Genomic DNA, 27,237 nt, shown 5'->3' with positions numbered 1-27,237 from the left:
AAGAGTTCAAGTAACAGACACATCTCAACATCAACAGTTCAGAGGAGACCGCGTGAATCATGCCTTCATGGTCGAATTGCTGCAAAGAAACCACTACTGAAAAGGACACCAGTAATAAGAAGAGACTTGCTTGGGCCAAGAAACATGAGCAATGGACAATAGACAGGTGAGATTTTTGGTTCCAACCACCGTTTCTTTGTGAGACGCAGAGTAGATGAACGGATGATCTCTGCATGTGTGGTTCATTTACATTTACATTTAAGTCATTTAGCAGACGCTCTTATCCAGAGCCCATTGTGAAGCATGGAGGTGGTGTGATGGTGTGGGGTGCTTTGCTGATGACACTGTCAGTGATTTATTTAGAATTCAAGGCACACTTAACCAGCATAGCTACCACCGAATTCTGCAGTGATACACCATCCCATCTGGTTTATACTTAGATGGACTATCATTTGTTTTTCAACAGGACAATGACCCAAAACACACCTCCAGGCTGTGTAAGGGCTATTTGACCAAGAAGGAGAGTGCTGCATCAGATGACCTGGCTTCCACAATCACCTGATCTCAACCCAACTGTGATGGAATGGGATGAGTTGGACCAAAGAGTGAAGGAAATGCAGCCAACAAGGGCTCAGCATATGTGGGAACTCCATTAAGACTGTTGGAAAAGCATTCCTTATGAAGCTGGTTGAGAGAATGCCAAGAATGTGCAAAGCTGTCAAGGCAAAGGGTGGCTACTTTGAAGAAACTCAAATATAAAATATGTTTTGATTTGTTTAACACTTTTTTGGTTACTACATTATTCCATGTGTAATTTCATAGTTTTGATGTCTTCACTATTATTCTACAATGTAGAAAATAGTCAAAATAAAGAAAAACCCTTGAATGAACAGGTGTCTAAACTTTTGACTGGTAATGTACATATGTCAATTGAAATGTCATCCCAACTACTCTATTCAGTGAGAATAAGCGCCTTGAAAAGCAACACCACACCTCTGATGTAACCAACCAGTCTGAGATCCACAGAAGCACTCACTACAGTACTTATTCTCTCCCTCCTCTCATCCACTGCTGATGCAACGTAGTGAGACACGACCAGGCCTGCAATTTCCCGGCGGCAGGCTGCTGTGCCCTTGAGCTGAATATAATAATTCCCTTCTCCCGGCTGCCAATCGCCACGCTCCGAAGCACCTCTCACTCACATACCGCTCTGATATCTTAATTCTTATTAGCCAATGCCCCTCACGTTTTCAGGTCCTTCTCACAGGCATCTCAGCTCCGAAGTAGGCTACAAATGAAGACAGACACATCGGGGATGCAACAGCACTCGTTCGTCTTATCGAATTCCGAGGCGCACATTGAAGATGTTAGAAGAACTGTCCACATTTACTCAGCCAATAAGATGAGCAGACCTAACGAATAGCATAAGCACTAGCCTATTTCTACTCTCCCTATTAGTAAAACAGTTACACTATTCTATTGGCCAGCTTTTCCTTCTGTGCGAGAAATAAATATTCCAAAAACACTCTGGGACAATTGTGGGATGCAAAAGATCCCAAATTAATACAACCACTGTACATCAAAAAACATTTAAAAGTAATGAGACTGACGCAACAGATGAGAATGTTGAGCTTAAAATTTGATAGCCTATTCGTTTATTTCCCCACATTATAAGCGCAGCAATGCGCACACGGCAGTAGGCTACAAGCATGAACGTTCCAAAATGCAATGAGTGGAAAAACACCTTTCTCAAAAGTGCATCTGACAGAGATGAGAAATATCCTTAAGAAATTTCGAAAGACAGAAAATCTATAGGTCGCCAGAACAAGCATGGGTTGTTAATATGACTAGGACTTTGGCTGTTGGACAACAACAAAAAAGTTGAGAACATGAGGGAAATACTGGTTTCAATGGCATGATGAAATGATATTAAAATACATCTTATTAACATACCTATGGGTCGGAACACACTAAGACACGCCTCATAAAATGACAAAACATTTCATTTTAAAATGGCAAAACATTTTAAACAGTTACGTTTATGGTTAAATAGTTTCAACATTTGGACTGCATCCGCTCAGATTGCAAGGTGGGGGATTTTGCATTGCGCAACAGGCACTGGTCTTTCTCTCCTATCTGAACAAACAGTGCCTCAAGTATGTTAACAGAATCAAGCCTTTAGATATTAATAATGAGCCTACATTATATTTGTCAAACATGACATTTAGTTTAAACGTTTCGCCTATATATACCCAGTGCATTCGGAAAGTATTCAGACCCTTATTCTAAAATGTATTTTTTTTTTAAATCACACAACACCCCATAATGACAAATCGAAAAGAGGTTTGTAGAAATGTTTGCAAATGTATGAAAAAACTAAAATATAAATAGTTACATAAGTATTCAGACCCTTTGCTATGCGACTCGAAATTGAGCTTAGGTGCATCCTGTTTCCATTGATCATCCATGAGATGTTTCTACAACTTGATTGGAGTCCACCTGTGGTAAATTCAATTGGATTGGACATGATTTGGAAAGTGCATGTCAGAGCAAAAACCAATCCATGAGGTCGAAGAAATTGTCCGTAGAGCTCCGAGACAGGATTGTGTCAAGGCACAGATCTGGGGAAGGGTACCAATACATTACTGCAGCATTGAAGGTCCCCAATAACACAGTGACCTCCATCATTCTTAAATGGAATAAGTTTGGAACCACCAAGACTCTTCCTAGAGCTGGCCACCCGGCCTAACTGAGCAATCAGGGGAGAAGGGCCTCGGTCAAGGAGGTTACAGAGAACCTGATGGAGACTGACAGAGCTTCAGAGATCCTCTGTGGAGATGGGAGAACCTTCCAGAAGGACAACCGTCTCTGCAGCACTCCACCAATCAGGCCTTTATGAGAAACAAGATTCTCTGGTCTGATAAAACCATGATTGAACTCTTTGGCCTGAATGCCAAGTGTCACGTCCGGAGGAAACCTGGCACCATCCCTACGGTGAAGCATGGTGCCAGCATCATGCTGTGGATCTGTTTTTCAGCGGCGGGGACTGGGAGACTAGTCAGGATCGAGGCAAAGATGAACGGAACAAAGTACAGATAGATCCTTGATGAAAACCTGCTCCAGTGTGCTCAGGACCTCAGACTGGGGTGAAGGTTCACATTCCAACAAGACAACAACCCTAAGCACACAGCCAAAACAACGCAGGAGTGGCTTCGGGACAAGTCTCAATGTCCTTGAGTGGCCCAACCAGAGCACGGACTTGAACCCGATTGAACATCTCTGGAGAGACCTGAAAATAGCGGAGCAGCAACGCTCCCCATCCAACCCGAGAGCTTGAAAGGCTCTGCAGAGAAGAATGGGAGAAACTGCCCAAATACAGGTGTACCAAGCTTGTAGCGTCATACCCAAGAAGACTCAAGGCTGTAATCGCTGCCAAAGGTGCATCAACAAAATGTCGTGGAAATACTACCCAGGGACACTCAGTCAACAGTAAATTAATCATTGTTTATTATCAGCGCTCTTGGAGAGGGTCCAACAAACTCAATGCACCAGTGAATGTATGTCAGGAGCTCTCTCGGGGCAGTTCTCTTACATACTGCAGACAAGTCATATTTGCATGATTAAGCTTATTCATCATTCAGAATTAATTAACATTTCCTTCATTCATGTGACCGGCCAATACTGGTTGATGCATGTGGCAGACCAATACCTCGCAAGGCTTCTTCTCGCCAAGGTGAGACCTTGAAACTGAGATATTGTTCTCAAAACAAGGGTCTGGGCGTACTGCCAAATTGCAGATACTAAAGTGAGGCGTTTAGTCAGTCACTTGCATGAACACAGAAATTGGTTTACAGAAAAGCACAAAACATAAAAATTATATTCTAGATCATTAATGACAAATGTCTTATTTAAATATTAAATGTTATTATCAATCACCTACTGAGTAACAGAATGAACATGCAAACTCAATTGAAAGTATTTTTATAAACTCACGCTTTGTATTAAATCTCACACCTTTTAATCTGCCAGTACAGGCTCTATGAAATGATACCTCCTCCCCGTTGTCCACAAAAGGACACAGGGACTGGACAACTTGACCTACAGCTACCCAAGCCTTGGCTGGCAAGATGTACACACATCCTGTGTGGTCGTTTCTCCTCAAGAACTGCATTTCAACAGCATCAGAGTCAGTCTTTATCTGTTACCAGGCCCACAAACTGCCTGTATATACACCGAGTCTACCAAACATGAGGAAGGTTGTCCTGTTTCCTCAACCCGGTCGTGACTTTTTCATGAAATGGTTGGATGGAAACCTTGTTTGTGCCTTAATTTCTCCAAAATATAGACTCTTAGCATTCATTTGACACCCATTTTGATACCCTCCTATGAACTTCACCTTGGTGGTCATGGGTCATATTACATGGAAAAGACAGGAAAGCACTAAGTGACACAGAAAGGGAATACCTCCCATGCAGATACAGAGCAGAACCACCTGAAAGAAAAATGTATTCACGGTTCTTTTGAATGGTGGACTCCTCAATAACACTCAGTTTGCTGAATGCTGCTGAAATTCCTGAACCTATCAAAGTGTGATTTCTTACAGTTTTAAAGCTGGTATTGTTAGAGGAGTTCAGGTCATCATGGGCTTGTTCTTTACTAGAAATCTTTATTCGCCCAGCACCTATGTTTTTAAGGATATGACCACAAACTTCATGTAGGCCTAGTTCTCATCAATGTAATGGCCGTGATCTGAAGAGATCTACTGAACAGCTCAGATTCTCGTCCAAAGAAATTACGGGTGGTAAAAGAGATACGGAATGCCACTAAACTCCCAGCTATACCAACTAGATAAGAATCAACTAAATGTCCAGACAACTCACCATTTTCCTTATTAAGTGAATTGTACAAATGCAGCGACGTAAGAGTTCAGTATTCTTTCATGGAAAATTATGGTGTATAATCACCGCAGCATAATCTAGGCCCAAAAAGACAACATATTATTAAATAACATTGGAGAAGAATAAAGAGGGCTCAGGCAATAGACGCTGATTATTCTGGCTTCTAGATGCCAGCACAATTCATCTTACTCAATCTTCCCTTTAGAAATCTAATTTCATGTTCTGAGGGGGCAGGAGGAGAGCGCAAGCTGGGAGCGCACCAAAATAGCACCATCTGATATTTCTTTCAGAAACCTTCCATTCCAACATCTAACGCATACTGGAACTCTCTAAGACTGAACACACAAGGAGAGATGGTGGTGTCATCGAAAGCAATTGTTTGAAAGTCTCAACTTTCAGGAACTCTGCAATGTGGCAAGTCAACCATTGGCTGGTAAGGTCAGTGATTCAGCTAGCCTAGTCATTTGAAGTCAATTGGTCAGGACACATGAAGCTCTTCACCCATTATATAGTTCATTATTAGCTACCCTTTTGTCCAAACTTTTCATTGTCTACCTTCTCTCTGCAAATACACTATTAAACATATCTAGCTAGCATTGAAATATCTTCAATCTGACTGAACTGTGGGCTAGACACTAGGGCTGGCTCATTTTTACAAGCGTGTATGTTGTCTTTTTGGTCTCGTTTCTTTCGCTAGTGCTGTACTGTTTACAATGACTGTAGGCTGTGTGCACCTTCCCACTTACACACACCAAGCTCCTCCCTCTGCCACTCACAACAAAGACAAGAGATCGCTTCTTCCTCTCTGACAAGTGGTTTCAACTCGCTATTTGCATTTGAGCTTTGGTCCAACAGAAATCGGTCATATGGACACCGAAACGCTTCGAGACATTCTTTTAGTGTAATAGAGAAGTTAACCTTTCTAACGATACACTTTTCATGTCTCAACTCCTCAAATTGTGCGCAGAGCAGACACCACTAAAAACGGGAGTATCAATGAACATTGATTCTGGAAAATGTATGCTTAGTTTGTCAAGCAGTACAAACAGTACCACGCAGTACCATTGCAGTACCACGCACGGCTAGCAGCATTTTAGCCATATACTGTTATACTAGCTGTCTAGTCTAGTCTACATGTCAATAAGCATAAAAACACAATTACATAAGGAATTGGCAACTCATTCTCATTCTGAGAAATAAGTTAAGCCACTTGATTTCAACATCTGAACAAAGTGGACAGGCTAGCATGCTGTTCAAACAGTTGGAGACAGAAGGGTGTGTTCAAAACAATTCAACTGTTCTAAATTGTTAGTTAGCAAATAGGTTTGCTAAACATGGAAAATAAGATTAGCTGGCTACACACTAGCATGTAGGCTTGTGCGAGTGTATGAGACCTGTGTTCATTTTCTATAACGACTGCAACAAGAAGAAGTTAAACATTATTGGTGAATGTGCATTCTGCATGCATTCTGGTAAAATGTTTAACAAAACTGGAGTTTTCAGACTTGAAAGCCAGATCAGTGATAATTGCAAAAAAGCAGGTTATATTTTTTTAATTAGTGGGTCTTAAAGTTTTCGGAGGCTTATATTTTGCCTAGGTATAATTTCACAAGCCCTGAAGTCATTACATTATTTCTGGCTGTCTGAAATGCAGATTTGATCTTTAATTGTACAACAAAGCTTATTTAGAGAAAATATACTGTATATCATGAATCGCACATAAGTTTGAAGAAGAAAATTGACATATGCTTTTTAGGCCATATCGCCCAGCCTTTCTAGACAATGTGACGAAACAAACAAAGAAAATGTTCTAACCATGCTCACAACACATTTAATGCTCAGCACCATACACCAAACACACATATTGCAGTCTAATACCCCTTTACCACTCTAAAGACTTACTGCAAACTATTATATCATATTATTCACTTAGCCTGCACCATTACCTAGCATCAACCATGTGATCTGGGACTAAATATAAACACAGATTGTCCACAAGCTATTTCTGTTCCATCTGAGATTAAACTATAACATTCTTATCTGTTTACCAGAAAAGCACAATTCTCTCCACAGGCCCTCCTCTCCGATTGTTAACAAAGTGTTAGTAGTGGGCCCACCTACGGTAGCAACATGAAAAATACTCTTAACCTCCAAATACACACGCTGTGCTTGATTATGGAGTCATTCAGGGTTCCAATCCAGCAGGAGCAGCAGCTAGGCCTAGAGTGCATTCGAAAAGTATTCAGACCCCTTTAGTTCATTTCAGATTTTGTTACATTACAGCCTTATTCTAAAATGGATTAAATAGTTTTCCACATCAATCTACACACAATACCGCATAATGAAAAAGCGAAAACCGGTTTGTAGAAATTGTTACAAAAAAATTTACAAATAAATGTAATATCTTAAGTATTCAGACCCTTTTCTATGAGACTCGAACTTGTGCTCGGATGCATCCTGTTTCCAATGATCATGCTTGAGATGTTTCTACAACTTGATTGGAGTCCACCTGTGGCAAATTCTATTGATTGGACATGATTTGGAAAGGCACACACCTGTCTATATACAGGTCCCGCAGTTGACAGTGCATTTCAGAGCAAAGAAAAAACAAGCCATGAGGTTGAAGGAATTGTCCGTAGATCTCCGAGACAGGATTGTGTCAGATCTGGGGAAAGGTACCAAAACATTTCTGCAGCATTGAAAGTCCCCTTCAATTAAGTTGTAGAAACATCTCAAGGATGATCAATGGAAACAGAATGATCCTGAGCTCAATTTCGAGTCTCATAGCAAAGGAACTGAACACTTATGGAAATAACGCATTTCAGATTTTATATTTGTAATAAATTTCATTTAAATCAATTTTAGAATAAGGCTGTAACGTAACAAAAATGTGGAAAAAGTCAAGGGGGATGAAAACTTTACGAAGGCACTGTATGTAAACTCAGCCAAAAAAATAAACGTTCTCTTACTGTCAACTGTGTATATTTTCAGCAAACTTAATTAACATGTGTAAATATTTGTATGTACATAAGATTCAACAACTGAGACAAACTGAACAAGTTCCACAGACATGTGACTAATATAAATGGAATAATGTGTCCCTGATTAAAGGGGGGGTCAAAATCTTAAGTAACAGTCAGTATCTGGTGTGGCCACCAGCTGCATTAAGTCCTGCAGTGCATATCCTCCTCATGGACTACACCAGATTTGCCCGTTCTTTCTGTGAGATGTTACCCCACTCTTCCACCAAGGCACCTAGCCCTCACCCTCCGATCCAACAGGTCCCAGACGTGCTCAATGGGATAGAGATCTGGGCACGTCGCTGACCATGGCAGAACACTGACGTTCCAGTCTTGCAAGAAATCACACACAGAACGAGCAGTATGGCTGGTGGCATTGTCATGCTGGAGGGTCATGCCAGGATGAGCCTGCAGGAAGGGTATCACAAGAGGGAGGAGGGTGTCTTCCCTGAAACGAACAGCATTGAGATTGCCTGCAATGACAACAAGCGCAGTCCGATGATGCTGTGACACACCGCCCCAGACCATGACGGACCCTCCACCTCCAAATTGATCCTGCTCCAGAGTACAGGCCTCGGTGTAACGCTCATTGCTTCGACGATAAACGCGAATCCGACCATCACCCCTGGTGAGACAAACCGTGACTGTTCAGTGAAGAGCACTTTTTGCTAGCCCTGTCTGGTCCAGCGATGGTGGGTTTGTGCCCATGTCTGGTGAGGACCTGCCTTACAACAGGCCTACCAGCCCTCAGTCCAGTCTCCCTCAGCCTATTGAGGACAGTCTGAGCACTGATGGAGGGATTGTGCATTCCTGTTGTAACTCGGGCAGTTGTTGTTTCCATCCTGTACCTGTCCTGCAGGTATGATGTTCGGATGTACCGATCCTGTGCAGGTGATGTTACACGTGGTCTGCCACTGCGAGGACGATCAGCTGTCCGTCCTGTCTCCCTGTAGTGCTGTCATAGGCATCTCACAGTACGGACATTGCAATTTATTGCCCTGGCCACATCTGCAGTCCTCATGCCTCCTTGCAGCATGCCTAAGTCACGTTCACACAGATGAGCAGGGACCCTGGGCATCTTTCTTTTGGTGTTGTTCAGAGTCAGTAGAAAGGCCTCTATAGTGTCCTAAGTTTTCATAACTGTGACCTTAATTGCCTACCGTCTGTAAGCTGTTAGTGTCTTAACGACCGTTCCACAGGTGCATGTTCATTAATTGTACATGGGTCATTGAACAAGCATGGGAAACAGAGTTTAAACCCTTTACAATGAAGATCTGTGAAGTTATTCAGATTTTTACAAATTATCTTTGAAAGACAGGGTCCTGAAAAACGTATGGTTTTGCTGAGTTTATGCATACATATACGTATGTATGTACATGCATACACTACCGGTCAAAAGTTTTAGAACACCTACTCGTTCAAGGGTTTTTCTTTATTTTCTACATTGTAAAATAGTCAAGACATCAAAACTATGAAATAACACATATGGGGGTGGGATGCACCAATATGGATTAACTCTTAAATTGGGTTAAAAGGTTCATCTATTTTTCTTGTTGCACAAAATTTTAAACCTAGTTTTCAATGAATCCTAGTGAAATTAAATACTTCCTCTAATCTAAGTTTAGTTTTCACTTTAAACCTCGATTAAATTTAAGCCTGTGTTGTTTCTGTCTAGTACTGGCAAGAATGAATTAAAAATATATAAATGTAGATTGGAGATTAATTCTAAACTGAGGTGGTTTAACTGATAATATTTACTGTGGAGAGACCAAAACTAATTCCTCAGAGAATAATTAGACAAGTTGAATCATGTTGAGTTTTCTGATAATTAACTAATTATCAGTAGCTATTTACGTGCCCATTTTGTACAACAATTGAATTGGGGCTTATGATATGCCCAGCCTTGGTACGAATGATGATGTTACGCAACATGCTGTGAAGGGCCTGATAACGATAACATTGTAGTGAAGTAGGATTAACGTTAGTTTTAACGTGCATTAGAGGTATTGATATTTACCAGTTATTTATGCTTACTAAATAATGGTGGGCCAAGTTGTCCGTCGTCGTCATCGTCATAGGGGTTATAGAGAGGAGCAAACTGCTGGGAAATCTCACATCTATTCTGGGTGATAGGATCAATTCCCTTGGAGGCTCCGGTCAGAAATAGCCCACGCTTCTCCTCCGCCGCATCGTTTCTGGCTTTCGCTTGTAATTTCTTTCCAGCACTGTTTCATGTGATTTGGGGCCCTCTTTAAATCTGTGTTGATCCATTACATTTGTTGCATAAAATGGCCCAGGTGTCGGTCTTCTCTTTGACAGTCGTGTTGTCTGTCTTTTTATCCTCCAGTACGTTACAAAATACCTCCATCAGCCCCGACAAGAGTTTTTTTTTCCACTAGCAGAGAAATCTGAACTGCTTTGACGTGCCATGATCAGCGGACAAATAATGGCTAAATAACATTAAGTAATGACAATAATAAATAACAGTGTATGCTAGCTAGTTTGGTTTATAAACTAGCTAGCTACAGTAGCTAACGTTAGCTAAAGAATTCTCTGTCTAGTACTGGCAAGATTTTATTTCAAAATCAGCCAACCCATGACAACCTTTCACAATGGAGATGCAGTAGTTCTAACGTTACATTGTTATTATCTTATCAACGAACAGCAATTTGTGGCCTCATTTGTCAAGTAGGCTAGTTACTTGGTTTCAACGCACGAAATTACTCATATTGGTGTAACAGGTCACCAATCATAGTTTAAAACTGTTCATTTTAAATCTGGATCAATGGATCTATGATTAAGTGGTGCAACACATCTGATGAATTATAAACCTAGATTAGCTCAAATCCGTATTATTTTACCCATGAAATCATATAGTAACCAAAAAAAAAAAAGTTTAATAAATCTACATTTGAGATTCTTCAAATAGACGCCCTTTGCCTTGATGACAGCTTTGCACACTATTGGCATTCTCTCAACCAGCTTCATGAGGTAGTCACCTGGAATGCATTTCAATGAACATGTGTGCCTTCTTAAAAGTGAATATGTAGAATTTCTTTCCTTCTTAAATGTGTTTGAGCCAATCAGCTGTGTTGTGACAGGGTAGGCGGGGTATACAGAAGAAAGCCCTATTTGGTAAAAGACCAAGTCCTTATTATAGCAAGAACAGCTAAAATAAGCAAAGAGAAATGACAGTCCATCATTACCTTAAGATATGAAGGTCAGTCAATATGGAACATTAAGAACTTTGACATTTTCTTCAAGTGTAGTAGCAAAAACCATCAAGCGCTATGATGAACCTGGCACTCATGAGGACTGCTACAGGAATGGAAGACTCAGTTACCTCTGCTGCAGAGGACAAGTTCCTTAGAGTTTACCAGCCTCCTAATTTGCAGCCCACAGAGTTCAAGTAACAGACACATCTCAACATCAACTGTTCAGAGGAGACTGCATGAATCAGGCCTTCATGGTCCATTGTTGTAAAGAACCCAATACTAAAAGGACACCAATAAGAAGAAGAGACTTGCTTGGGCAAAGAAACACGAGCAATGGACATTAGACCGGTGGAAATTTGTCCTTTGGTCTGGAGTCCAAAATGGAAATTTTTGGTTTCAACCGCCGTGTCTTTGCGAGACACGGTGTGGTTGAACGGATAATCTCTGGATGTGTATTTCCCACCGTAAAGCATGGAGGAGGTGATGTTATGGTGTGGTGGTGCTTTGCTGGTAACACTGTCGGTGATTTATTTATTTAATTCAAGGCACACTTAACCAGCATGGCTACCACAGCATTCTGCAGTGATACGCCATCCCATCTGGTTTGTGCTTAGTGGGACTATCATTTGTTTTTCAGCTGGACAATGACCCAACACACCTCCAAGCTGTGTAAGAGCTATTTGACCAAGAAGGAGAGTGATGGATTGCTGCATCAGATGACCTGGCCTCCACAATCCCGACCTCAACCAAATTGAGATGGTTTGGGATGAGTTGGACCGCAGAGCGAAGGAAAAGCAGCCATCAAGTGCTCAGCATGTGGGAACTCCTTCAAGACTGTTGGAAAAGAATTCCAGGTGAAGCTGGTTGAGAGAATGCCAAGAGTGTGCAAAGCTGTCATCAAGGCAAAGGGTGGCTACTTTGAAGAATCTCAAATATATTTGGATTTGTTTAACACTTTTTGGGCAACCATTCTCTTACTCATTGTGGACTGACCGGCACCGGACGTCCGCGGACATTGAAATTTGGTCAGTCCGCAGACGCACAGACGCCTGGACCACAGATGACTGGACAGGCCTTAATTTGGCCGGATCTTCTGAACCAATCATACACGTATATGTTTCACAAGTTTGGACAGTACAGTAGAGCACAGTAAAGAAAATGTATGATAGTTCAGATCAGTACATTGCAGTACAGTAGATCACAGTTGAGTACAGTAAAGAACAGCAGCATATAGCACTCTAGAGTAGAGTTCAGTGCAGTACACAGAGCATACTAGAGTTGAGTACACTATAAATGAGGGGGTTGATACAGTTAGAAATCGGGGTATTATCTTGACAATATCATATTGTATCATTTTGACAATATCGCAATATTATGCATTAGTTGGCCTTCACCTAAACCAAAATTCCAGTATTTTCCTTTCAAGATTATTCTTTTAAAATTAGGTAGGCAATTTGTTTTCAGCACTTTTATTTCTATGACTGATCAAAATGAATTTTCTCATGGCTCTCTCTTGCTCCTCTGCAGCAGACATATGGTGAGCAATATGTTTTCACCATCGAATCACAATACATAGAGAAATGTGAGAATCGCAATACAGATCGTATCGGCACCTAAGTATTGTGATAATATCATATTGTGAGGTCCCTGACAATTCCCAGCCCTATACTGAACTTTACTGTACTCTTATGTCCAAACATCTATGACTGGTTCAGATTTGGTCCGGTACAACCAAATTTGGTCTTGTTTGGTGGTGGAGCTCGTTAAAATAATAGCCAGTGTGTAGAATAATACCCAAATATGCAAAGGAGGATATAACATATTTCTACCTTTTGTATCTATTTAGGATATATTACCATGAACAGAATGACATTCATATCCATCATTTTGCATTTCTGTGTAGTACAGATCAGGGACCCATGATGAAATTCTGTGGAATTGCCCATATAGTTATTAAAACACTAACACTAACCCTCCAATAGGCCTAGTTATAACAAACATGTCTTTAGTTTTTTGGGGGGAGGGGGGGGGGGGCTTCAACAACATCTACACCAGGTCTGGGCAATTACTTTCCATGGAGGGCCACAGAATATATTCCAGGCATCGCGGGCCAGAATCATATTACAGGATTCTATATCATGTAAATCACATCCAGATGTGCTACTTATTTTACTTTTTTTAACATGCACAGAAATTAAAACACATCCATGTTCTCCTTTTGAGTGGTATTGTCATTATTAAACATGCAATGAACTACACGGAGGGAAAAGTACACTGCATTCAGCACAAGAAAGAGAGCTCAACATCACATTTAAACTACTCAATCAGTGTGAGGAGTGAAGCCTCTGATGGGCATTGACTACAGCAGTGAAGTCAGGTATAGTTTCTGACGTCGCTTTGCGCAGGACTGCTGAGAGGTGAGTCAGTAAGAGATTATCTGTGCCTTGACTTGTTATATTTCATCACTGAAAATGTCTGTTCACATACATAGGTTGACCCAAACAGTACAAACATTAGAGCATGACTCCTAATCTTTGTATTGTTCGAGAGATGCATGAAACCTTGTCAGTGACATTGTTTTGAATAGTTCTCCAATCACGGAGTCAGACTGAAGATTGATAAACTCAAGTTGCAGGTCAGTGGGAGCGTTATCCACATTGAAGGTGAAAGGAGAGGAAACCAACAGCAAGTAATTTTCCAACACTTTGAAATCATCAAAATGAACAGAAAACTCACCGCTCAAAGCACACAGAAGCGATGTATACTTCTCCCACTGGTCATCTGATAGGGAACAAACTAGTAGTGTCGGAAGGTGGGTGAGATTTTTGGCTTCTACTTGGCGGGTCAGGAGGAGTAATTATCCCTTGAAGGCTTTGACATGGCTGTACATCTGATGTGCAAAAAGGCCCTTCCCTTGTAGTTTGGAACTCAGTTCATTCATGAGGCCATGATGTCCACTGTGAAGGCAAGATCAGCCAACCATTCTTTATCTTGCAGTTGAGGGGGATCCACATATTTTCCTTTCATTTGTAAAAACTCAGCAATCTCCGACTTCAGGTCACACACCCTTTTAAGCACCTTTCCCAAACTCAGCCATCTCACGTTTGTGTGGTAGGGGAGATCTACATGACTTCAGGTCACACACCCTTTTAAGCACCTTTCCCAAACTCAGCCATCTCACGTTTGTGTGGTAGGGGAGATCTACATGACCCAACTCTGTCTCTTCCAAAAGTGAGACAAACTGCCTGTGGTTTAAAGATTTTGCTCTTATGAAGTTGACCACTTTAGTGACTGTATCCACAACATGGCTCATTTTCAAAACACGTTTACAGAACACCTCCTGATGAATAATGCAATGCAGGAAAACATTCCTGTCTATATTCAGCTCAGCTACTTGATCTTGTATCCTTTGCAAAAGGCCAACGTTTTTCTTGTCAAGTTTGGGCACCCATCAGTGGTTACACTGGATAAACTTTTCAAAAGCTGGGACTGGGTTGGCACACTCTTATTAACCTCCAATAAATATTTCCCTGTGGTTGTGGTCTTCATTGACTGCATTGAAGCAAGCTCCTCTGTGATTTCAAAGTCTGGGGTTATGCCTCGTAAGAACATCAACAACTGTGCCGTGTCACGTGCATCACTGCTCTCATCCAGGGCCAAGGAGAAGTCCTTTACCTTGTCTTTCACCTGTTGTTCCATATTCTCTGCGATGTCCTCAACACGCCGTGTCATTGTTCGTCTTGACAGGGAAACATTTTCAAATAGCTCTTTCTTGTCAGGGCAAAGTATTGCTGCAGAGTCAATTAAGTATTCTTTAATGAATTAGCGAATGGTTTGTTATGTTTAGCAATTTTATTGGACAGTACATAGCTAGCTCTTGCAATTCCATGATTTGCTGAATGCAGTTTTGTGAAAAGTCATTACTGCTTTTGCAACTGAGAAAGCAACTCTTTCGATGCACTTGCCCTCTGCTCAGAATACATATTCCTATATTTCTCTGCATGCTTCGCCTGGAAGTGTCGGGACAAGTTGTAGTCTTTCAAGACAGCGATGCTCTCTTTGCACACAGCTTTTCCTGAAACCTCAATAAAGAATTATTTCGATGTCCACTCTTGCTGGAACACCCTACATTGATGGTCTACTTTCCTTTTCTTGTGTAGACTAGGCCCGGGTCGGATTCAGCACCAAGGACAGCGATCGGAATTCCTGCGATTTGACAGTTAGGTCCAACAGATGAAAGTGTAAGATGCTATTATTTTTATAAAATGATCAAGGAAAAACAATAACTTGATGTCCCTGAACATACTTCCTACAGTCACTGACACTTTTCATTCAATGGGAATCGTACATAGGCCTACTGAGTCCAAACTTTTCACAGAAGCTGCATGGACAAAAATAATGTCCAATAAAAAATAAATAAAAAGAGGAATGTATGTTGACAGTTTTGCTCATTTTCCTATTTTAATAAAACAATACCAATTAGGCTACCGTGCGCCTCCGCTGGTAAAAATCAATTACGTTACTGCTAAGACAAGCTTTTGGTGTGTCTTAAATATCACCAGTAGCGCTGCTTGAATTTGGCACACATTAAGGGCACACCTCAAATATTTCCACCCCTCAGCGCAAGCGAGCTGATATAAGGCAGGTAAATTACCAATCTTGGCACCAGGGTTGGAAAATAGCAGAGCGCTGGAGTCTAAATTTCCAAAGAGCGCCCGTTTGACACTAGTACCGCCTTAACATCAGCTGATCCCCTAATGTTAGATTCTGCCAAATAGGTCACAAAACACCATAACTTGTGATCTCAACACAAAGCCTGTATTTGTTTCATGTGTGTAATTTAAGAAAACAACACGAACAACTTACAGTCAAAGAGTCCATCCAAATGCCCAAATTCAACGTCTGGAGTAGGGAAAAACATTTAACGTTTCAATGTCACTGCACACAACTACACGCCCACTAAAAACATGCCCAGTGTTTACTAGTTGAATGTACATTATGGCTCACATTAAAAGTCTGTTCTAAAAACAATAGCCTAGTAGCCATAAGACACCCATAACTCAGCAGTCATGACAGGCAGCCTAATAATAGCCAGAGTGAAAAATCCTTAGAGGGAGAGAGGCTCTTAAAATGTTGGCACAACACTGAAAGTGATACAAGGTGTTTGGAGTTGTAGCGCTCATATAAAAAGGTCAGTATTAACACAGTAATTATGCCAGTAGATTTTTTTTAAACACAGCTCTTATTCCTAACTGGGCTTACTTTGCAATTCTGTTCCAACCCATCCAATTGTTATTGTACTGCTTACACTGTACTTAGGGTTAGGGCTAGGGTCCGTGGTACTCCATAGTTATTGCAATTTACTTAAAGGAAATACACAGTAATAAGAACATGGTAATCTAAAGTGTTATCAAAGATTCTATTGGATGCTGAAGTTGTAGGAGCAGCCGAAGCAATGACCATAACAACAAGTAGTTTGCCAAATATGACTCTATGATCATCAAGTTTGCCATTCTAAGTTGAAAGGGTGATGAAAATGATGAACCAACAGCTATTAGAAGGGAACTAAGATAGAAACAGGTTTATTGAACACAGGTTGAGAAACTTCAACAAAACTCTAATTCAAATCATCTACAGTCTACTCCAACATGTCGGTTTCACGTTGTACATACTTACTATGATTGGCCTACAGGCTATACCTGTCAAGAAAATGCTTCCAAATCCTTCTCACTGGACCCATACAGAATAGCAGATACAGTGCCTTCAGAAAGTATTCATAGCCCTTGATATATTCCACATTTTGTTGTGTTACAGCCGGAATTCAAAATGGAATATATAGAAAATGAACAAAAATGTAAAACGCAACAATTTCATATAATGAAATCAGTCAATATAAATAAATGCATTAGGCTGTAGGCTTTCACATGACTGGGAATACAGATATGCATCTGTTGGTCAGATTCCAAAAAAAAAAAAAAAAGTAGGGGCGTGGATCAGAAAACCAGTCAGTATCTGGTGTGATAATTTTCCTCATGCAGCACGACACATCTCCTTCACATAGAGTTGATCAAGCTGTTGATTGTGACCTGTGGAATGTTGTCCCACTCCTCTTCAACGGCTGTGCGAAGTTGCTGGATATAGGCTTGAACTGGAACACGCTGTTGTACACGTTGATCCAGAGCATCCCAAACATGTTCACATGTCTGGTGAGTAAGCAGGTCATGGAAGAACTGGGACTTTTTCAGCTTCCAAACATTTTACAGATCCTTGCGACATGGGGCCATGCGTTATGTTGAAACAGGAGGTGATGGCGGCGCATGAATGGAACGTCAATGGGCCTCAGGATCTTGTCACAGTAACTCCGTGCATTCAAATTGTCATTGATAAAGTGCACTTGTGTTCATTGTCCTTAGCTTATGCCTGCCCATACCATAACCCCACCATGGGGCACTCTGTTCACAACAGCAAACCGCTCACCCACACGAAGCCATCTTCCCGGTACAGTTGAAACCAGGATTCATCCGTGAAGAGCACACTTATCTGGCATGCCAGTGGCCATCGAAGGTGAACATTTTCCCACTGAAGTCAGTTATGACGCCGAACTGCAGTCAAGTCAAGACCCTGGTGAGAACAGCAAGCAAGCAGATGAAATTCCCTGAGACAATTTCTACACAAGCTGTCATAAACTATTCGGTTCTGCAAACCCACAGTTTCATCAGCTGTCTGGGTGGCTGGTCTCAGACGATCCTGCAGGTGAAGAACCCTGAAGTGGAGGTCCTGGGTTGGCGTAGTTACACGTAGTCTGTGGTTGTAAGGCTGGTTGGACGTACTGCCAAATTAACAAAAACGATGTTGGAGGCGGCTTATGGTAGAGAAATTAACATTAAATTATTTGGCAACAGCTCTGCTGGACATTCCTGCACACTCCCTCAAAACTTGAGACTTCTGTGGCATTGTGTTGTGTGACAAAACTGCACATGTATGGCCTTTTGTTCCCCAGCACAAGGTGCACCTGTGTAATGATCATTCTGTTTATTTAGCTTCTTGATATGCCACACCTGTCAGGTATATGGATTAACTTGGCAAAGACAAAATTCTCACTAACAGGGATGTAAACAAATTTGTGCACAACATTTGAGAGAATTTTTTTTTGCAAATGTATTGAAAATGAAACACAGAAATGTAATTTACATAAGTATTCACACCCCCAAGTCAATATGTTAGAATCTCCTTTGGCAGCAATTACAGCTGTGAATCTTTCTAGGTAAGTCCAATAGCTTTGCACACCTGGATTGTACAATATTTGCACTTTATTCATTTTTTAATTCTTCAAGCTCTGTCAAGTTGGCTGTTGATCATTGTTAGACAGCCATTTTCAAGTCTTTTCAAAGATTTTCAACACGATTTAAGTCAATACTGTAATTAGGTCACTCAGGAACATTCCATGTCTTCTTGGTAACTTACTCAAGAGTATATTTTCCCTTGTGTTTTAGGTTATTAGCCTGCTGAAAGGTGAATTTGTCCCCCAGTGTCTGTTGGAAAGCGGACTGAACAAGAATAAACTAGTCCTATGAAGTGGTACTCAGAGATGTGTTGGATTTGCCCCCCAACATAACGCTTTGTATTCAAGTTCATTTCTTTGCCACATTTTTTGCAAACAAGATGCATGTGTTGGAATATTTTTATTGTGGAGTAACTATAATGCTGTTATAACTATAATAATGTCTATTTTCAGGTCTCTCCTATCACAGCCATTTAACTCTATTTCAAGGTCACCATTGGCCTCATGGTGAAATCCCTGAGCGGTTTCCTTCTTCTTTGGCAACCGAGTTAGGAAGGATGCCTGTATCTTTGTAGTGACAGGGTGTATTGAAACACCATCCAAAGTGTAATTAATAACAACTTCACCATGCTCAAAGGGATATTCACTGCTTTAATTATTTTTACCCATCTACCAATAGGTGCCCTTTTTGCAAGGTATTGGAAAACATCCCATGTCTTTGTGGTTAAACCTGTGTTTTAAAATCACTTCTCGACTGAAGGACCTTATAACTTATCTGTATGTGTGGGCTACAGAGATGAGGTAGTCATTAAAAAAAATCATGTTAGATACTATTATTGCACACTTATTATGTGATTTGTAAAGCACATTTTTACTCCTTAGCGTATTTAGGTTTGTCTTAACAAAGGGGTTGAATAGTTATTGACTCAAGACATCTCAGCTTTTCATTTAATTAATTTGTGAACATTTCTAAAAACTTAATTATTTGACATTATGGGTTATTGTGTGTAGGCCAATGACCCAAAATATCAATTTAATACATTTTTAATTCAGGCTGTAACAATATGGAAAAAGTAAATGGGTGTGAATACTTTCTGAAGGCAATGTCTATGTTACCCATCTGAATGTATGAGAAAAATGTATTATTTATGGACAAACATTTACCACAAAAAAAACACACCTCTCTCTATATTAAAAATATCGTTTTTTGTTTTACAAAATAGTGGACTTCTATGAGAATTTAAAGCCCCTAGGTGAAAGTCAAAACAGGCACGCTAAATCTCCGCCTCCACTCCTTAGCTATGTCACAATGTTTTCAAGTAGTCTAGGCCATGATGCTAGACTACTACTACTACCATTTTACAGCAAGCTGCAAGACAGAATGATCGTAGTAACCCAACGTCCCAACAAATCGTTGTTTCCCCAAATCACTGTTACTGCAATGATAGAGGCTACAAACATGATCAATCTTGATGGCTAAAGAGGCCCACGCTGTGGTTGTGCTCATACGTGAAGTAAGGTAGGTTACTTACGACGCTATAATAAAGACTACCTGACATATCGAGGGCCCAGGGAACACAAATTCAAAGCGGCATTGTTGAATACATTGTAACCAACACATGAGGACAACATTCACATTAGTTACAAAAAAATAGTGTAGCAGACACCGCGTTTCAAGCTGTCGCAGGCGCAGCAACTCACATCTTCAAAGAGCGATCCAACGTTGGCTGTCACGAGCAGTATTCCCGAGCCTGCTGTCACCTTCCCCGCCATAACTCTTTCAGAATCAAAAGTGTACCGGACTTTGACTGTTTTAGAATTTAAAGTAACACAAGTCGTTAAAGGTTTAAGGAGGCTGATTCGGTTAAAATACGGAGGAAAATACTGCAGCCAGGTTTGTGACCGCTCTGCTCGCTCATACTAGCAAGGCTCGTGCATCTAGTTGCTTGCTGAAGGTCTGCTGATGTTTTGCCTACTTTTTCACATTAACAGCCATCGTAAAAGTTTCCGTTTTAATCCATAGCGACTGCTGGCCTCTGGTTCATTTCAACGTGGAGTGTTTTCCCTGGCTTTTGCAGTGAAAAAGTCTCACTCGTAAGCCGCGACTCAGTCAGGACCATTGCCTTGATTGTTTAGAGAGGATAGGCTAGAGTCCTTCACTGTCCTGACGTCACCAAGCAAATGGAAAGATGGAGCTTTTTTAAAAGGGCAACGCACCACTAGACACGCCGAGCAAGAGATTGCCTTTCAGAGCGCTTGACTTGTTGTTGCTCAATAAAAACAAGTCACATAAAATGGGGGGAATATAACTGTCCTACCTAAACAATTTAATGCCCTATGTATGAAACTTCTGTCATGACAATCATAACAAAGACAACATAGACAGGTTATTACTGACCTTCTGTAGTGACACAGAAGCTACATGATAGAAACTGTGCTGGTAAGCTTATTAGCAAGATAAAAGCAATATAGTCAACACCGTACCTAAAAACGGGGTTGTTATTAGAAAATGCAAGCAATTGGTGTTGCAGCTGCAGTGTGCTTGAGTCAGTGCAGGAGATATGAATGGCCTACATACATTTTTATTGCAGATTACACTATCTTTACTGTTCTTTTCTAAACCAGTAGCTATTGTTGACCTGATAATAGATACGTTGTTTGTTTTCCAATTTACATATATGCCTAGATAGCAATGAGTAGCGTATATAGGCTACCGTAATTTCTACATCTACAAACTGGGAAATTGAAACGTTTACCTCTTTAAGAGACCAGTGCCTCCCATACCACTTCATTGTATGTATTTGGTGGGGCCCACCTGACTTTTTTATTTTCTTCCAAAGTTGTCAAAGTGGTTAGAGGCCTTTTTATCTCTAATCGTCATTCAGTTTTAAGATGGTTTCTCAATGCTCATTCAAAATGAAAAGACAACAAGTTTGTGAAGGCCTTGCAACCTTCATCTTACTAAATTGCCCATGACATAAAAGTGATTTGCTGTAGTCCAATAAGACTTTCCTGTTACACGCCATTACCTCCCCTAATGGTCTGGAGGAACAAGTGAGGTCACAAATTGGCCTCTTCACTCAAATAGTTCTCGGCTGGCAAGAGGTTAGATACATGAGAACATACAAGAACCAATCAGGAAAGGCCATATTTTGTGAGGAGATGACAAGATGGTGGAGGCATGATCCAAAGGGGAGGGGAGATAAGCAAACGGGGACACGGTGGAAGTTCCTTAATGTTTTGGAGTGTTTCCACCTTTGTGGGATAGTGGGGAAGTATACATGGCTCATTGAGTTTTGTGAAGAGAGCAAGAAGATTATCACCATAAATTGTTCAGTGTAAACAGCTGTGTCTGGCAGTGTGTGTGTGTGTGTGTGTGTGTGTGTGTGTGTGTGTGTGTGTGTGTGTGTGTGTGTGTGTGTGTGTGTGTGTGTGTGTGTGTGTGTGTGTGTGTGTGTGTGTGTGTGTGTGTGTGTCAATGACTGTATATGAATGGACGAAGCCACTGATCACATGACACCATTCATTTTTATGTGAAGACTCAATAGCACATTGAAGCCAAATTAAAACTGTCCAGATGGTGTCAAATGGAGACAGAACTCACGCAGATGGCGCTAATCCAGGAAGTGACGTTGCAGGCTAGCTCAATGCTGCTTCTTCTTATTTTTACCCCCTCAGCCCTTGCGCAATCCACTTTCCCTCGAGGGTATCCCCGTCAAAACCGGATGCAGTTTCATTGCCATCTTAAGTGGAAGTCCAATTCACTAATGTTGCTCCCTCGGCCCTCAATTTAGAAATCAAGGGAGTGATTGAACAACTTTGGTCACTTGCGGGGTTGATATGACCCACAATTCAATGCAAACTGTAGTCACATGTCAAAATCTGGTGGGCATGAAGTGTCAAATGTAATCAACAATGCTGCAATTTCAGCATGTCAGAAAAAAGTATGTAGCTAGCTTGCTAAAAAAAAGTAGTGGGGTCACTTAGAAATGTCCTTGTTTTTGAAAGAAAAATAAATAAATTGTCAATTAAAATAACATCAAATTGATGAGAAATACAGTGTAGACATTGTTAATGTTGTAAATGACTATTGTAGCTGTAAATGGCAGATTTTTAAAGGAATATCTACATACAGTTGAAGTTGGAAGTTTATATACACCTTAGCCAAATACATTTAAACTCAATTTTTCACAATTCCTGACATTTAATCCTAGTAAAAATTCCCTGTCTTAGGTCAGTTAGGATCACCAGTTTATTTTAAGAATGTGAAATGTCAGAATAATAGTAGAGAGAATGATTTATTTAATCTTTTATTTCTTTCATCACATTCCCAGTGGGTCAGAAGTTTACTTACACTCAATTAGTATTTGGTAGAATTGCCTTTCAATTATTTAACTTGGGTCAAACAAAATGGGTAGCCTTCCACAAGCTTCCCACAATAAGTTGGGTGAATTTTGGCCCATTCCTCCTGACAGAGCTGGTGTAACTGAGTCAGGTTTGTAGGTCTCCTTGCTCGCAGACGCTTTTTCAGTTCTGCCCACAAATTTTCCATAGGATTGAGGTCAGGGCTTTGTGATGGCCCCTCCAATACCTTGACTTTGTTGTTCTTAAGCCATTTTGCCACAAATTTGGAGGTATGCTTGGTGTCATTGTCCATTTGGAAGACCCATTTGCGACCAAACTTCAACTTCCTGACTGATGTCTTGAGATGTTGCTTCAATATATGCACATAATTTCAGTCCTCATGATGCCATCTATTTTGTAAAGTGCACCAGTCCCTCCTGCAGCAAAGCACCCCCACAACATGATGCTGCCACCCCTGTGCTTCACGGTTGGGATGGTGTTCTTCAGCTTGCAAGCGTCCCCATTTTTCCTCCAAACATAACGATGGTCATTATGGCCAAACAGTTCTATTTTTGTTTCATCAGACCAGAGGACATTTCTCCAAAAAGTATGATCTTTGTCCCCATGTGCAGTTGCAAACCGTAGTCAGTTTTTTTATGGCAGTTTTGGAGCAGTGGCTTCTTCCTTGTTGAGCGGCCTTTCAGGTTATGTTGATATAGGACTCGTTTTACTGTGGATATAGATACTTTTGTACCTGTTTCCTCCAGCATCTTCACAGGGTCCTTTGCTGTTGTTCTGGGATTGATTTGCACTTTTCGCACCAAAGTACGTTCATCTCTAGGAGACAGAACGCTTCTCCTTCCTGAGCGGTATGGCGGCTGTGTGGTCCCATGGTGTTTATACTTGCGTACTATTTTTTGTACAGATGAGCGTGGTACCTTCAGGCATTTGGCAATTGCTCCCAAGGATGAACCAGACTTGTGGAGGCCTACAATTCTTTTTATGAGGTCTTGGCTGATTTCTTTTGATTTTCCCATGATGTTAAGCAAGGAGGCACTGAGTTTGAAGGTTGGCCTTGAAATACATCCACAGGTACACCTCCAATTGACTCAAATGATGTCAATTAGCCTATCAGAAGATTCTAAAACCATGACAATTTTCTGGAATTTCCCAAGCTGTTTAAAGACACAGTCAACTTAGTGTATATTTGTATATATAAACTTCTGACCCACTGGAATTGTGATACAGTGAATTATAAGTGAAATAATCTGTCTGTAAACAATTGTTGTAAAAATGACTTGTGTCATGCACACAGTAGATGTCCTAACCGACTTGCCAAAACTATAGTTTGTTAACAAGAAATTTGTGGAGTGGTTGAAAAACGAGTTTAATGACTCCAACCTAAGTGTATGTAAACTTCCGATTTCAACTGTAGGTTGCTGGCATTCTAGGCAGAGTTCCTCTGTCCAGTGTCTGTGTTCTTTTGCCCATCTTAATCATGTATTTTTATTGGCCAGTCTGAGATTTGCAAAGAAAAAGCCATATCTCAGACTGGCCAATAAAAAGACATGATTAAGATGGGCAAAAGAACACAGACACTGGACAGAGGAACTCTGCCTAGGCCAGCATCCCGGAGTCGCCTCTTCACTGTTGACGTTGAGAATGGTGTTTTTGCGGATACTATTTAAGGAAGCTGCCAGCTGAGGACTTGTGAGGCATCTGTTTCTCAAACTAGACACTCTAATGTACTTGTCCTCTTGCTCAGTTGTGCACTGGGGCCTCCCACACCTCTTTATGGGAACCTCCCGGGTGGCGCAGTGGTCTAGGGCACTGCATCGCAGTGCTAGCTGCGCCACCAGAGTCTCTGGGTTCGCGCCCAGGCTCTGTCGCAGCCGGCCGCAACCGGGAGGTCCGTGGGGCGACACACAATTGGCATAGCGTCGTCCGGGTTAGGGAGGGTTTGGCCGGTAGGGATATCCTTGTCTCAGTGTAGTAAAATGTATGCACTCTACTGTAAGTCGCTCTGGATAAGAGCGTCTGCTAAATGACTAAAATGTAAAATGTTTATATTCTGGTTAGAGCCAGTTTGCGCTGTTCTGTGAAGGGAGTAGTACACAGCGTTATACGAGATCTTCAGTTTCTTGGCAATTTCTCGCATGGAATAGCCTTCATTTCTCAGAACAAGAATAGACTGACGAGTTTCAGAAGAAAGGTCTTTGTTTCTGGCCATGTTGAGCCTGTAATCAAACCCACAAATGCTGTTGCTCCAGATACTCAACTCGTCTAAAGCAGGCTAGTTTTATTGCTTCTTTAATCAGGACAACAGTTTTCAGCTGTGCTAACATAATTGCAAAAGGGTTTTCTTTTTAAAATTAATTAAATTAACTTGGATTAGCTAACACAAAGTGCCATTGGAACACAGGAGTGATGGTTGCTGATAATGGAACTGTTCGCCTATGTAGATATTCAATAAACATTTGCCGTTTCCAGCTACAATAGTCATTTACAACATTAACAATGTCTACACTGTATTTCGGATCAATTTGATGTTATTTTAATGGACAAAAAATAGCTTTTCATTCAAAAACAAAGACATTTCTAAGTGACCCCAAACTTTTGAACGGTAGTGTATATACATAGATTTTAGCGTTGGCAAATTGGCTTAGTCTCGTAGTGAGGAGCCTATAAAACGTTGCTAGATATATAAATATATTTTTAGCAATTCTGAAATGCATTGGAATAAGTTAACAAACTATAAAACTAGCTAGCCAGCTGTGGGTAACTGTAGCTAGCTACCTGACAGGAGTGCTAGCTAGATACGTTAGCTTACTTGGTACATTAATAGCTTTTGATTGGTTGTTTTTAAGCTCAACTTGAAGGACGTTGTCTCTCCGATCATCGCTCTCCCTCGCTTGGGCAAGGGACATTTAATGTACACTCGGATGTGACGATGCAAAACGTCATTCTAAGGGCTGAGGGTAGCAGTCAGACATCTTTGTCTTCGTCATGTCATGTCCCGTGTATATATATTTTTATATATTTTTTCTTCGCATGTATTTTTTAACATTTTTCTTAATAACCTCTCTGGGATAGGTGGGACATTTGTGTTCCACCTGGCCAAAATCCAGTGAAAATTCAGAGCGCCAAATTCAAATAATAATTTCTATAAAAATTTAACTTTCATGAAATCACACATGCAATACACCAAATTAAAGCTACACTTGTTGTGAATCCAGCCAATGTGTCAGATTTCAAAAAGGCTTTACGGTGAAACCAAAAGATGCTATTATCTGAGGATAGTACCCCAGCAAACAAACACAGACAGTCATATTTCAACCCTCCAGGCGCGACACCAAACGCAGAAATAAAGATATAATTCATGCCTTACCTATGACGAGCTTCTTCTGTTGGCACTCCAATATGTCCCATAAACATCACAAATGGTCCTTTTGTTCGATTAATTCCGTCGATATATATCCAAATTGTCCATTTATTTGGCGCGTTTGATCCAGAAAAACACCGGTTCCAATTCACGCAACATGACCACATCAGTTACCTGTAAGCTTTGTCCAAACATTTCAAAGTACTTTCCAAATACAACTTTAGGTATTTTTTACGTAAATAATCGATCAAATTTAAGACGGGACATACTGTGTTCAATACCGGAGGAAAACAAAGTGGCTAACGTCTCTGTCCCGAAACAAGAACCAATTAGCCTGGAGCTAGCGTTTGCTAGGCCCATCTCCCGGCTAGCTGAAGAGGTCCACCAGCCACTCCTTGGGCTACAATACCTATTTTGCCAATTGGCCTGGACACATTTTACTGCCGACACGGAGCCCCGCCGATCCATCATGACTGGACTACTGATGTAATCTGCCAGAGGGGTTTTTTCAACTGGCTCCTCCGTCACGACGTCCCCTGAATGCCCATCTGCTAGCCTGCTAGCTGTCTAGAGAATATCGGACTGTTAGCTGAAGAGGCCCATCGGACAAATTCTTTGGCCACTATACCTATTTTGCCAATTGGCCTGGACCCTTTTACCACACGGAGCCCTGCTTATCCATCACGACTGGCCTGCCGACGTAACAGCATGAGGGGGCTACAACAGACTTCTTCTTCTGTCGTGACGTCCCTCTAAGGTCCTTCTGCTAGCTTGCTAGTCCCGGACCGTTAGCTGTCTGAATCGCCGTGTCTCCAGCCCGCCGAGCTACTCACTGAACCCCTATGATCACTCGGCTACGCATGCCTCTCCCTAATGTCAATATGCCTTGTCCATTGCTGTTTTGGTTAGTGATTATTGCCTTATTTCGATGTAGAGCCTCTAGCCCTGCTCAATACGCCTTAGCTAACCCTTTAGTTCCACCTCACACACATGCGGTGACCTCACCTGGTTTAAATGATGTTTCTAGAGACAATATCTCTCTCATCGTCACTCAATGCATAGGTTACCTCCACTGTATTCACATCCTACCATACCT

At 41.1% G+C, this 27,237-nt stretch overlaps 1 protein-coding gene across 2 annotated transcripts in view; it reads right to left on the bottom strand.

The window, feature by feature from the left end:
• The window catches only part of LOC129853084 (inositol polyphosphate-5-phosphatase A-like), a 204,860-nt gene extending 184,292 nt beyond the window's left edge, over positions 1–20,568 (bottom strand). Inside the window, exon 1 of one of the 2 annotated variants that reach the window (XM_055918782.1) lies at positions 20,117–20,568. In XM_055918782.1, coding sequence (XP_055774757.1) covers positions 20,117–20,188 — 72 coding nt within the window. In that variant the 5' untranslated portion in view covers positions 20,189–20,568. The remainder of the gene's footprint in view (positions 1–20,116) is intronic. The other variant, XM_055918773.1, reaches the window with a different exon arrangement.
• Between the last annotated feature and the right edge of the window lie 6,669 nt (positions 20,569–27,237).

Source organism: Salvelinus fontinalis, chromosome 1 (assembly GCF_029448725.1).
Source record: "Salvelinus fontinalis isolate EN_2023a chromosome 1, ASM2944872v1, whole genome shotgun sequence".
In the NCBI taxonomy this organism is placed as follows: Eukaryota; Metazoa; Chordata; class Actinopteri; order Salmoniformes; family Salmonidae; genus Salvelinus; species Salvelinus fontinalis.
Note: the sequence above shows the minus strand (reverse complement) of the source record. Positions and strands in the feature narration are given on the sequence as shown.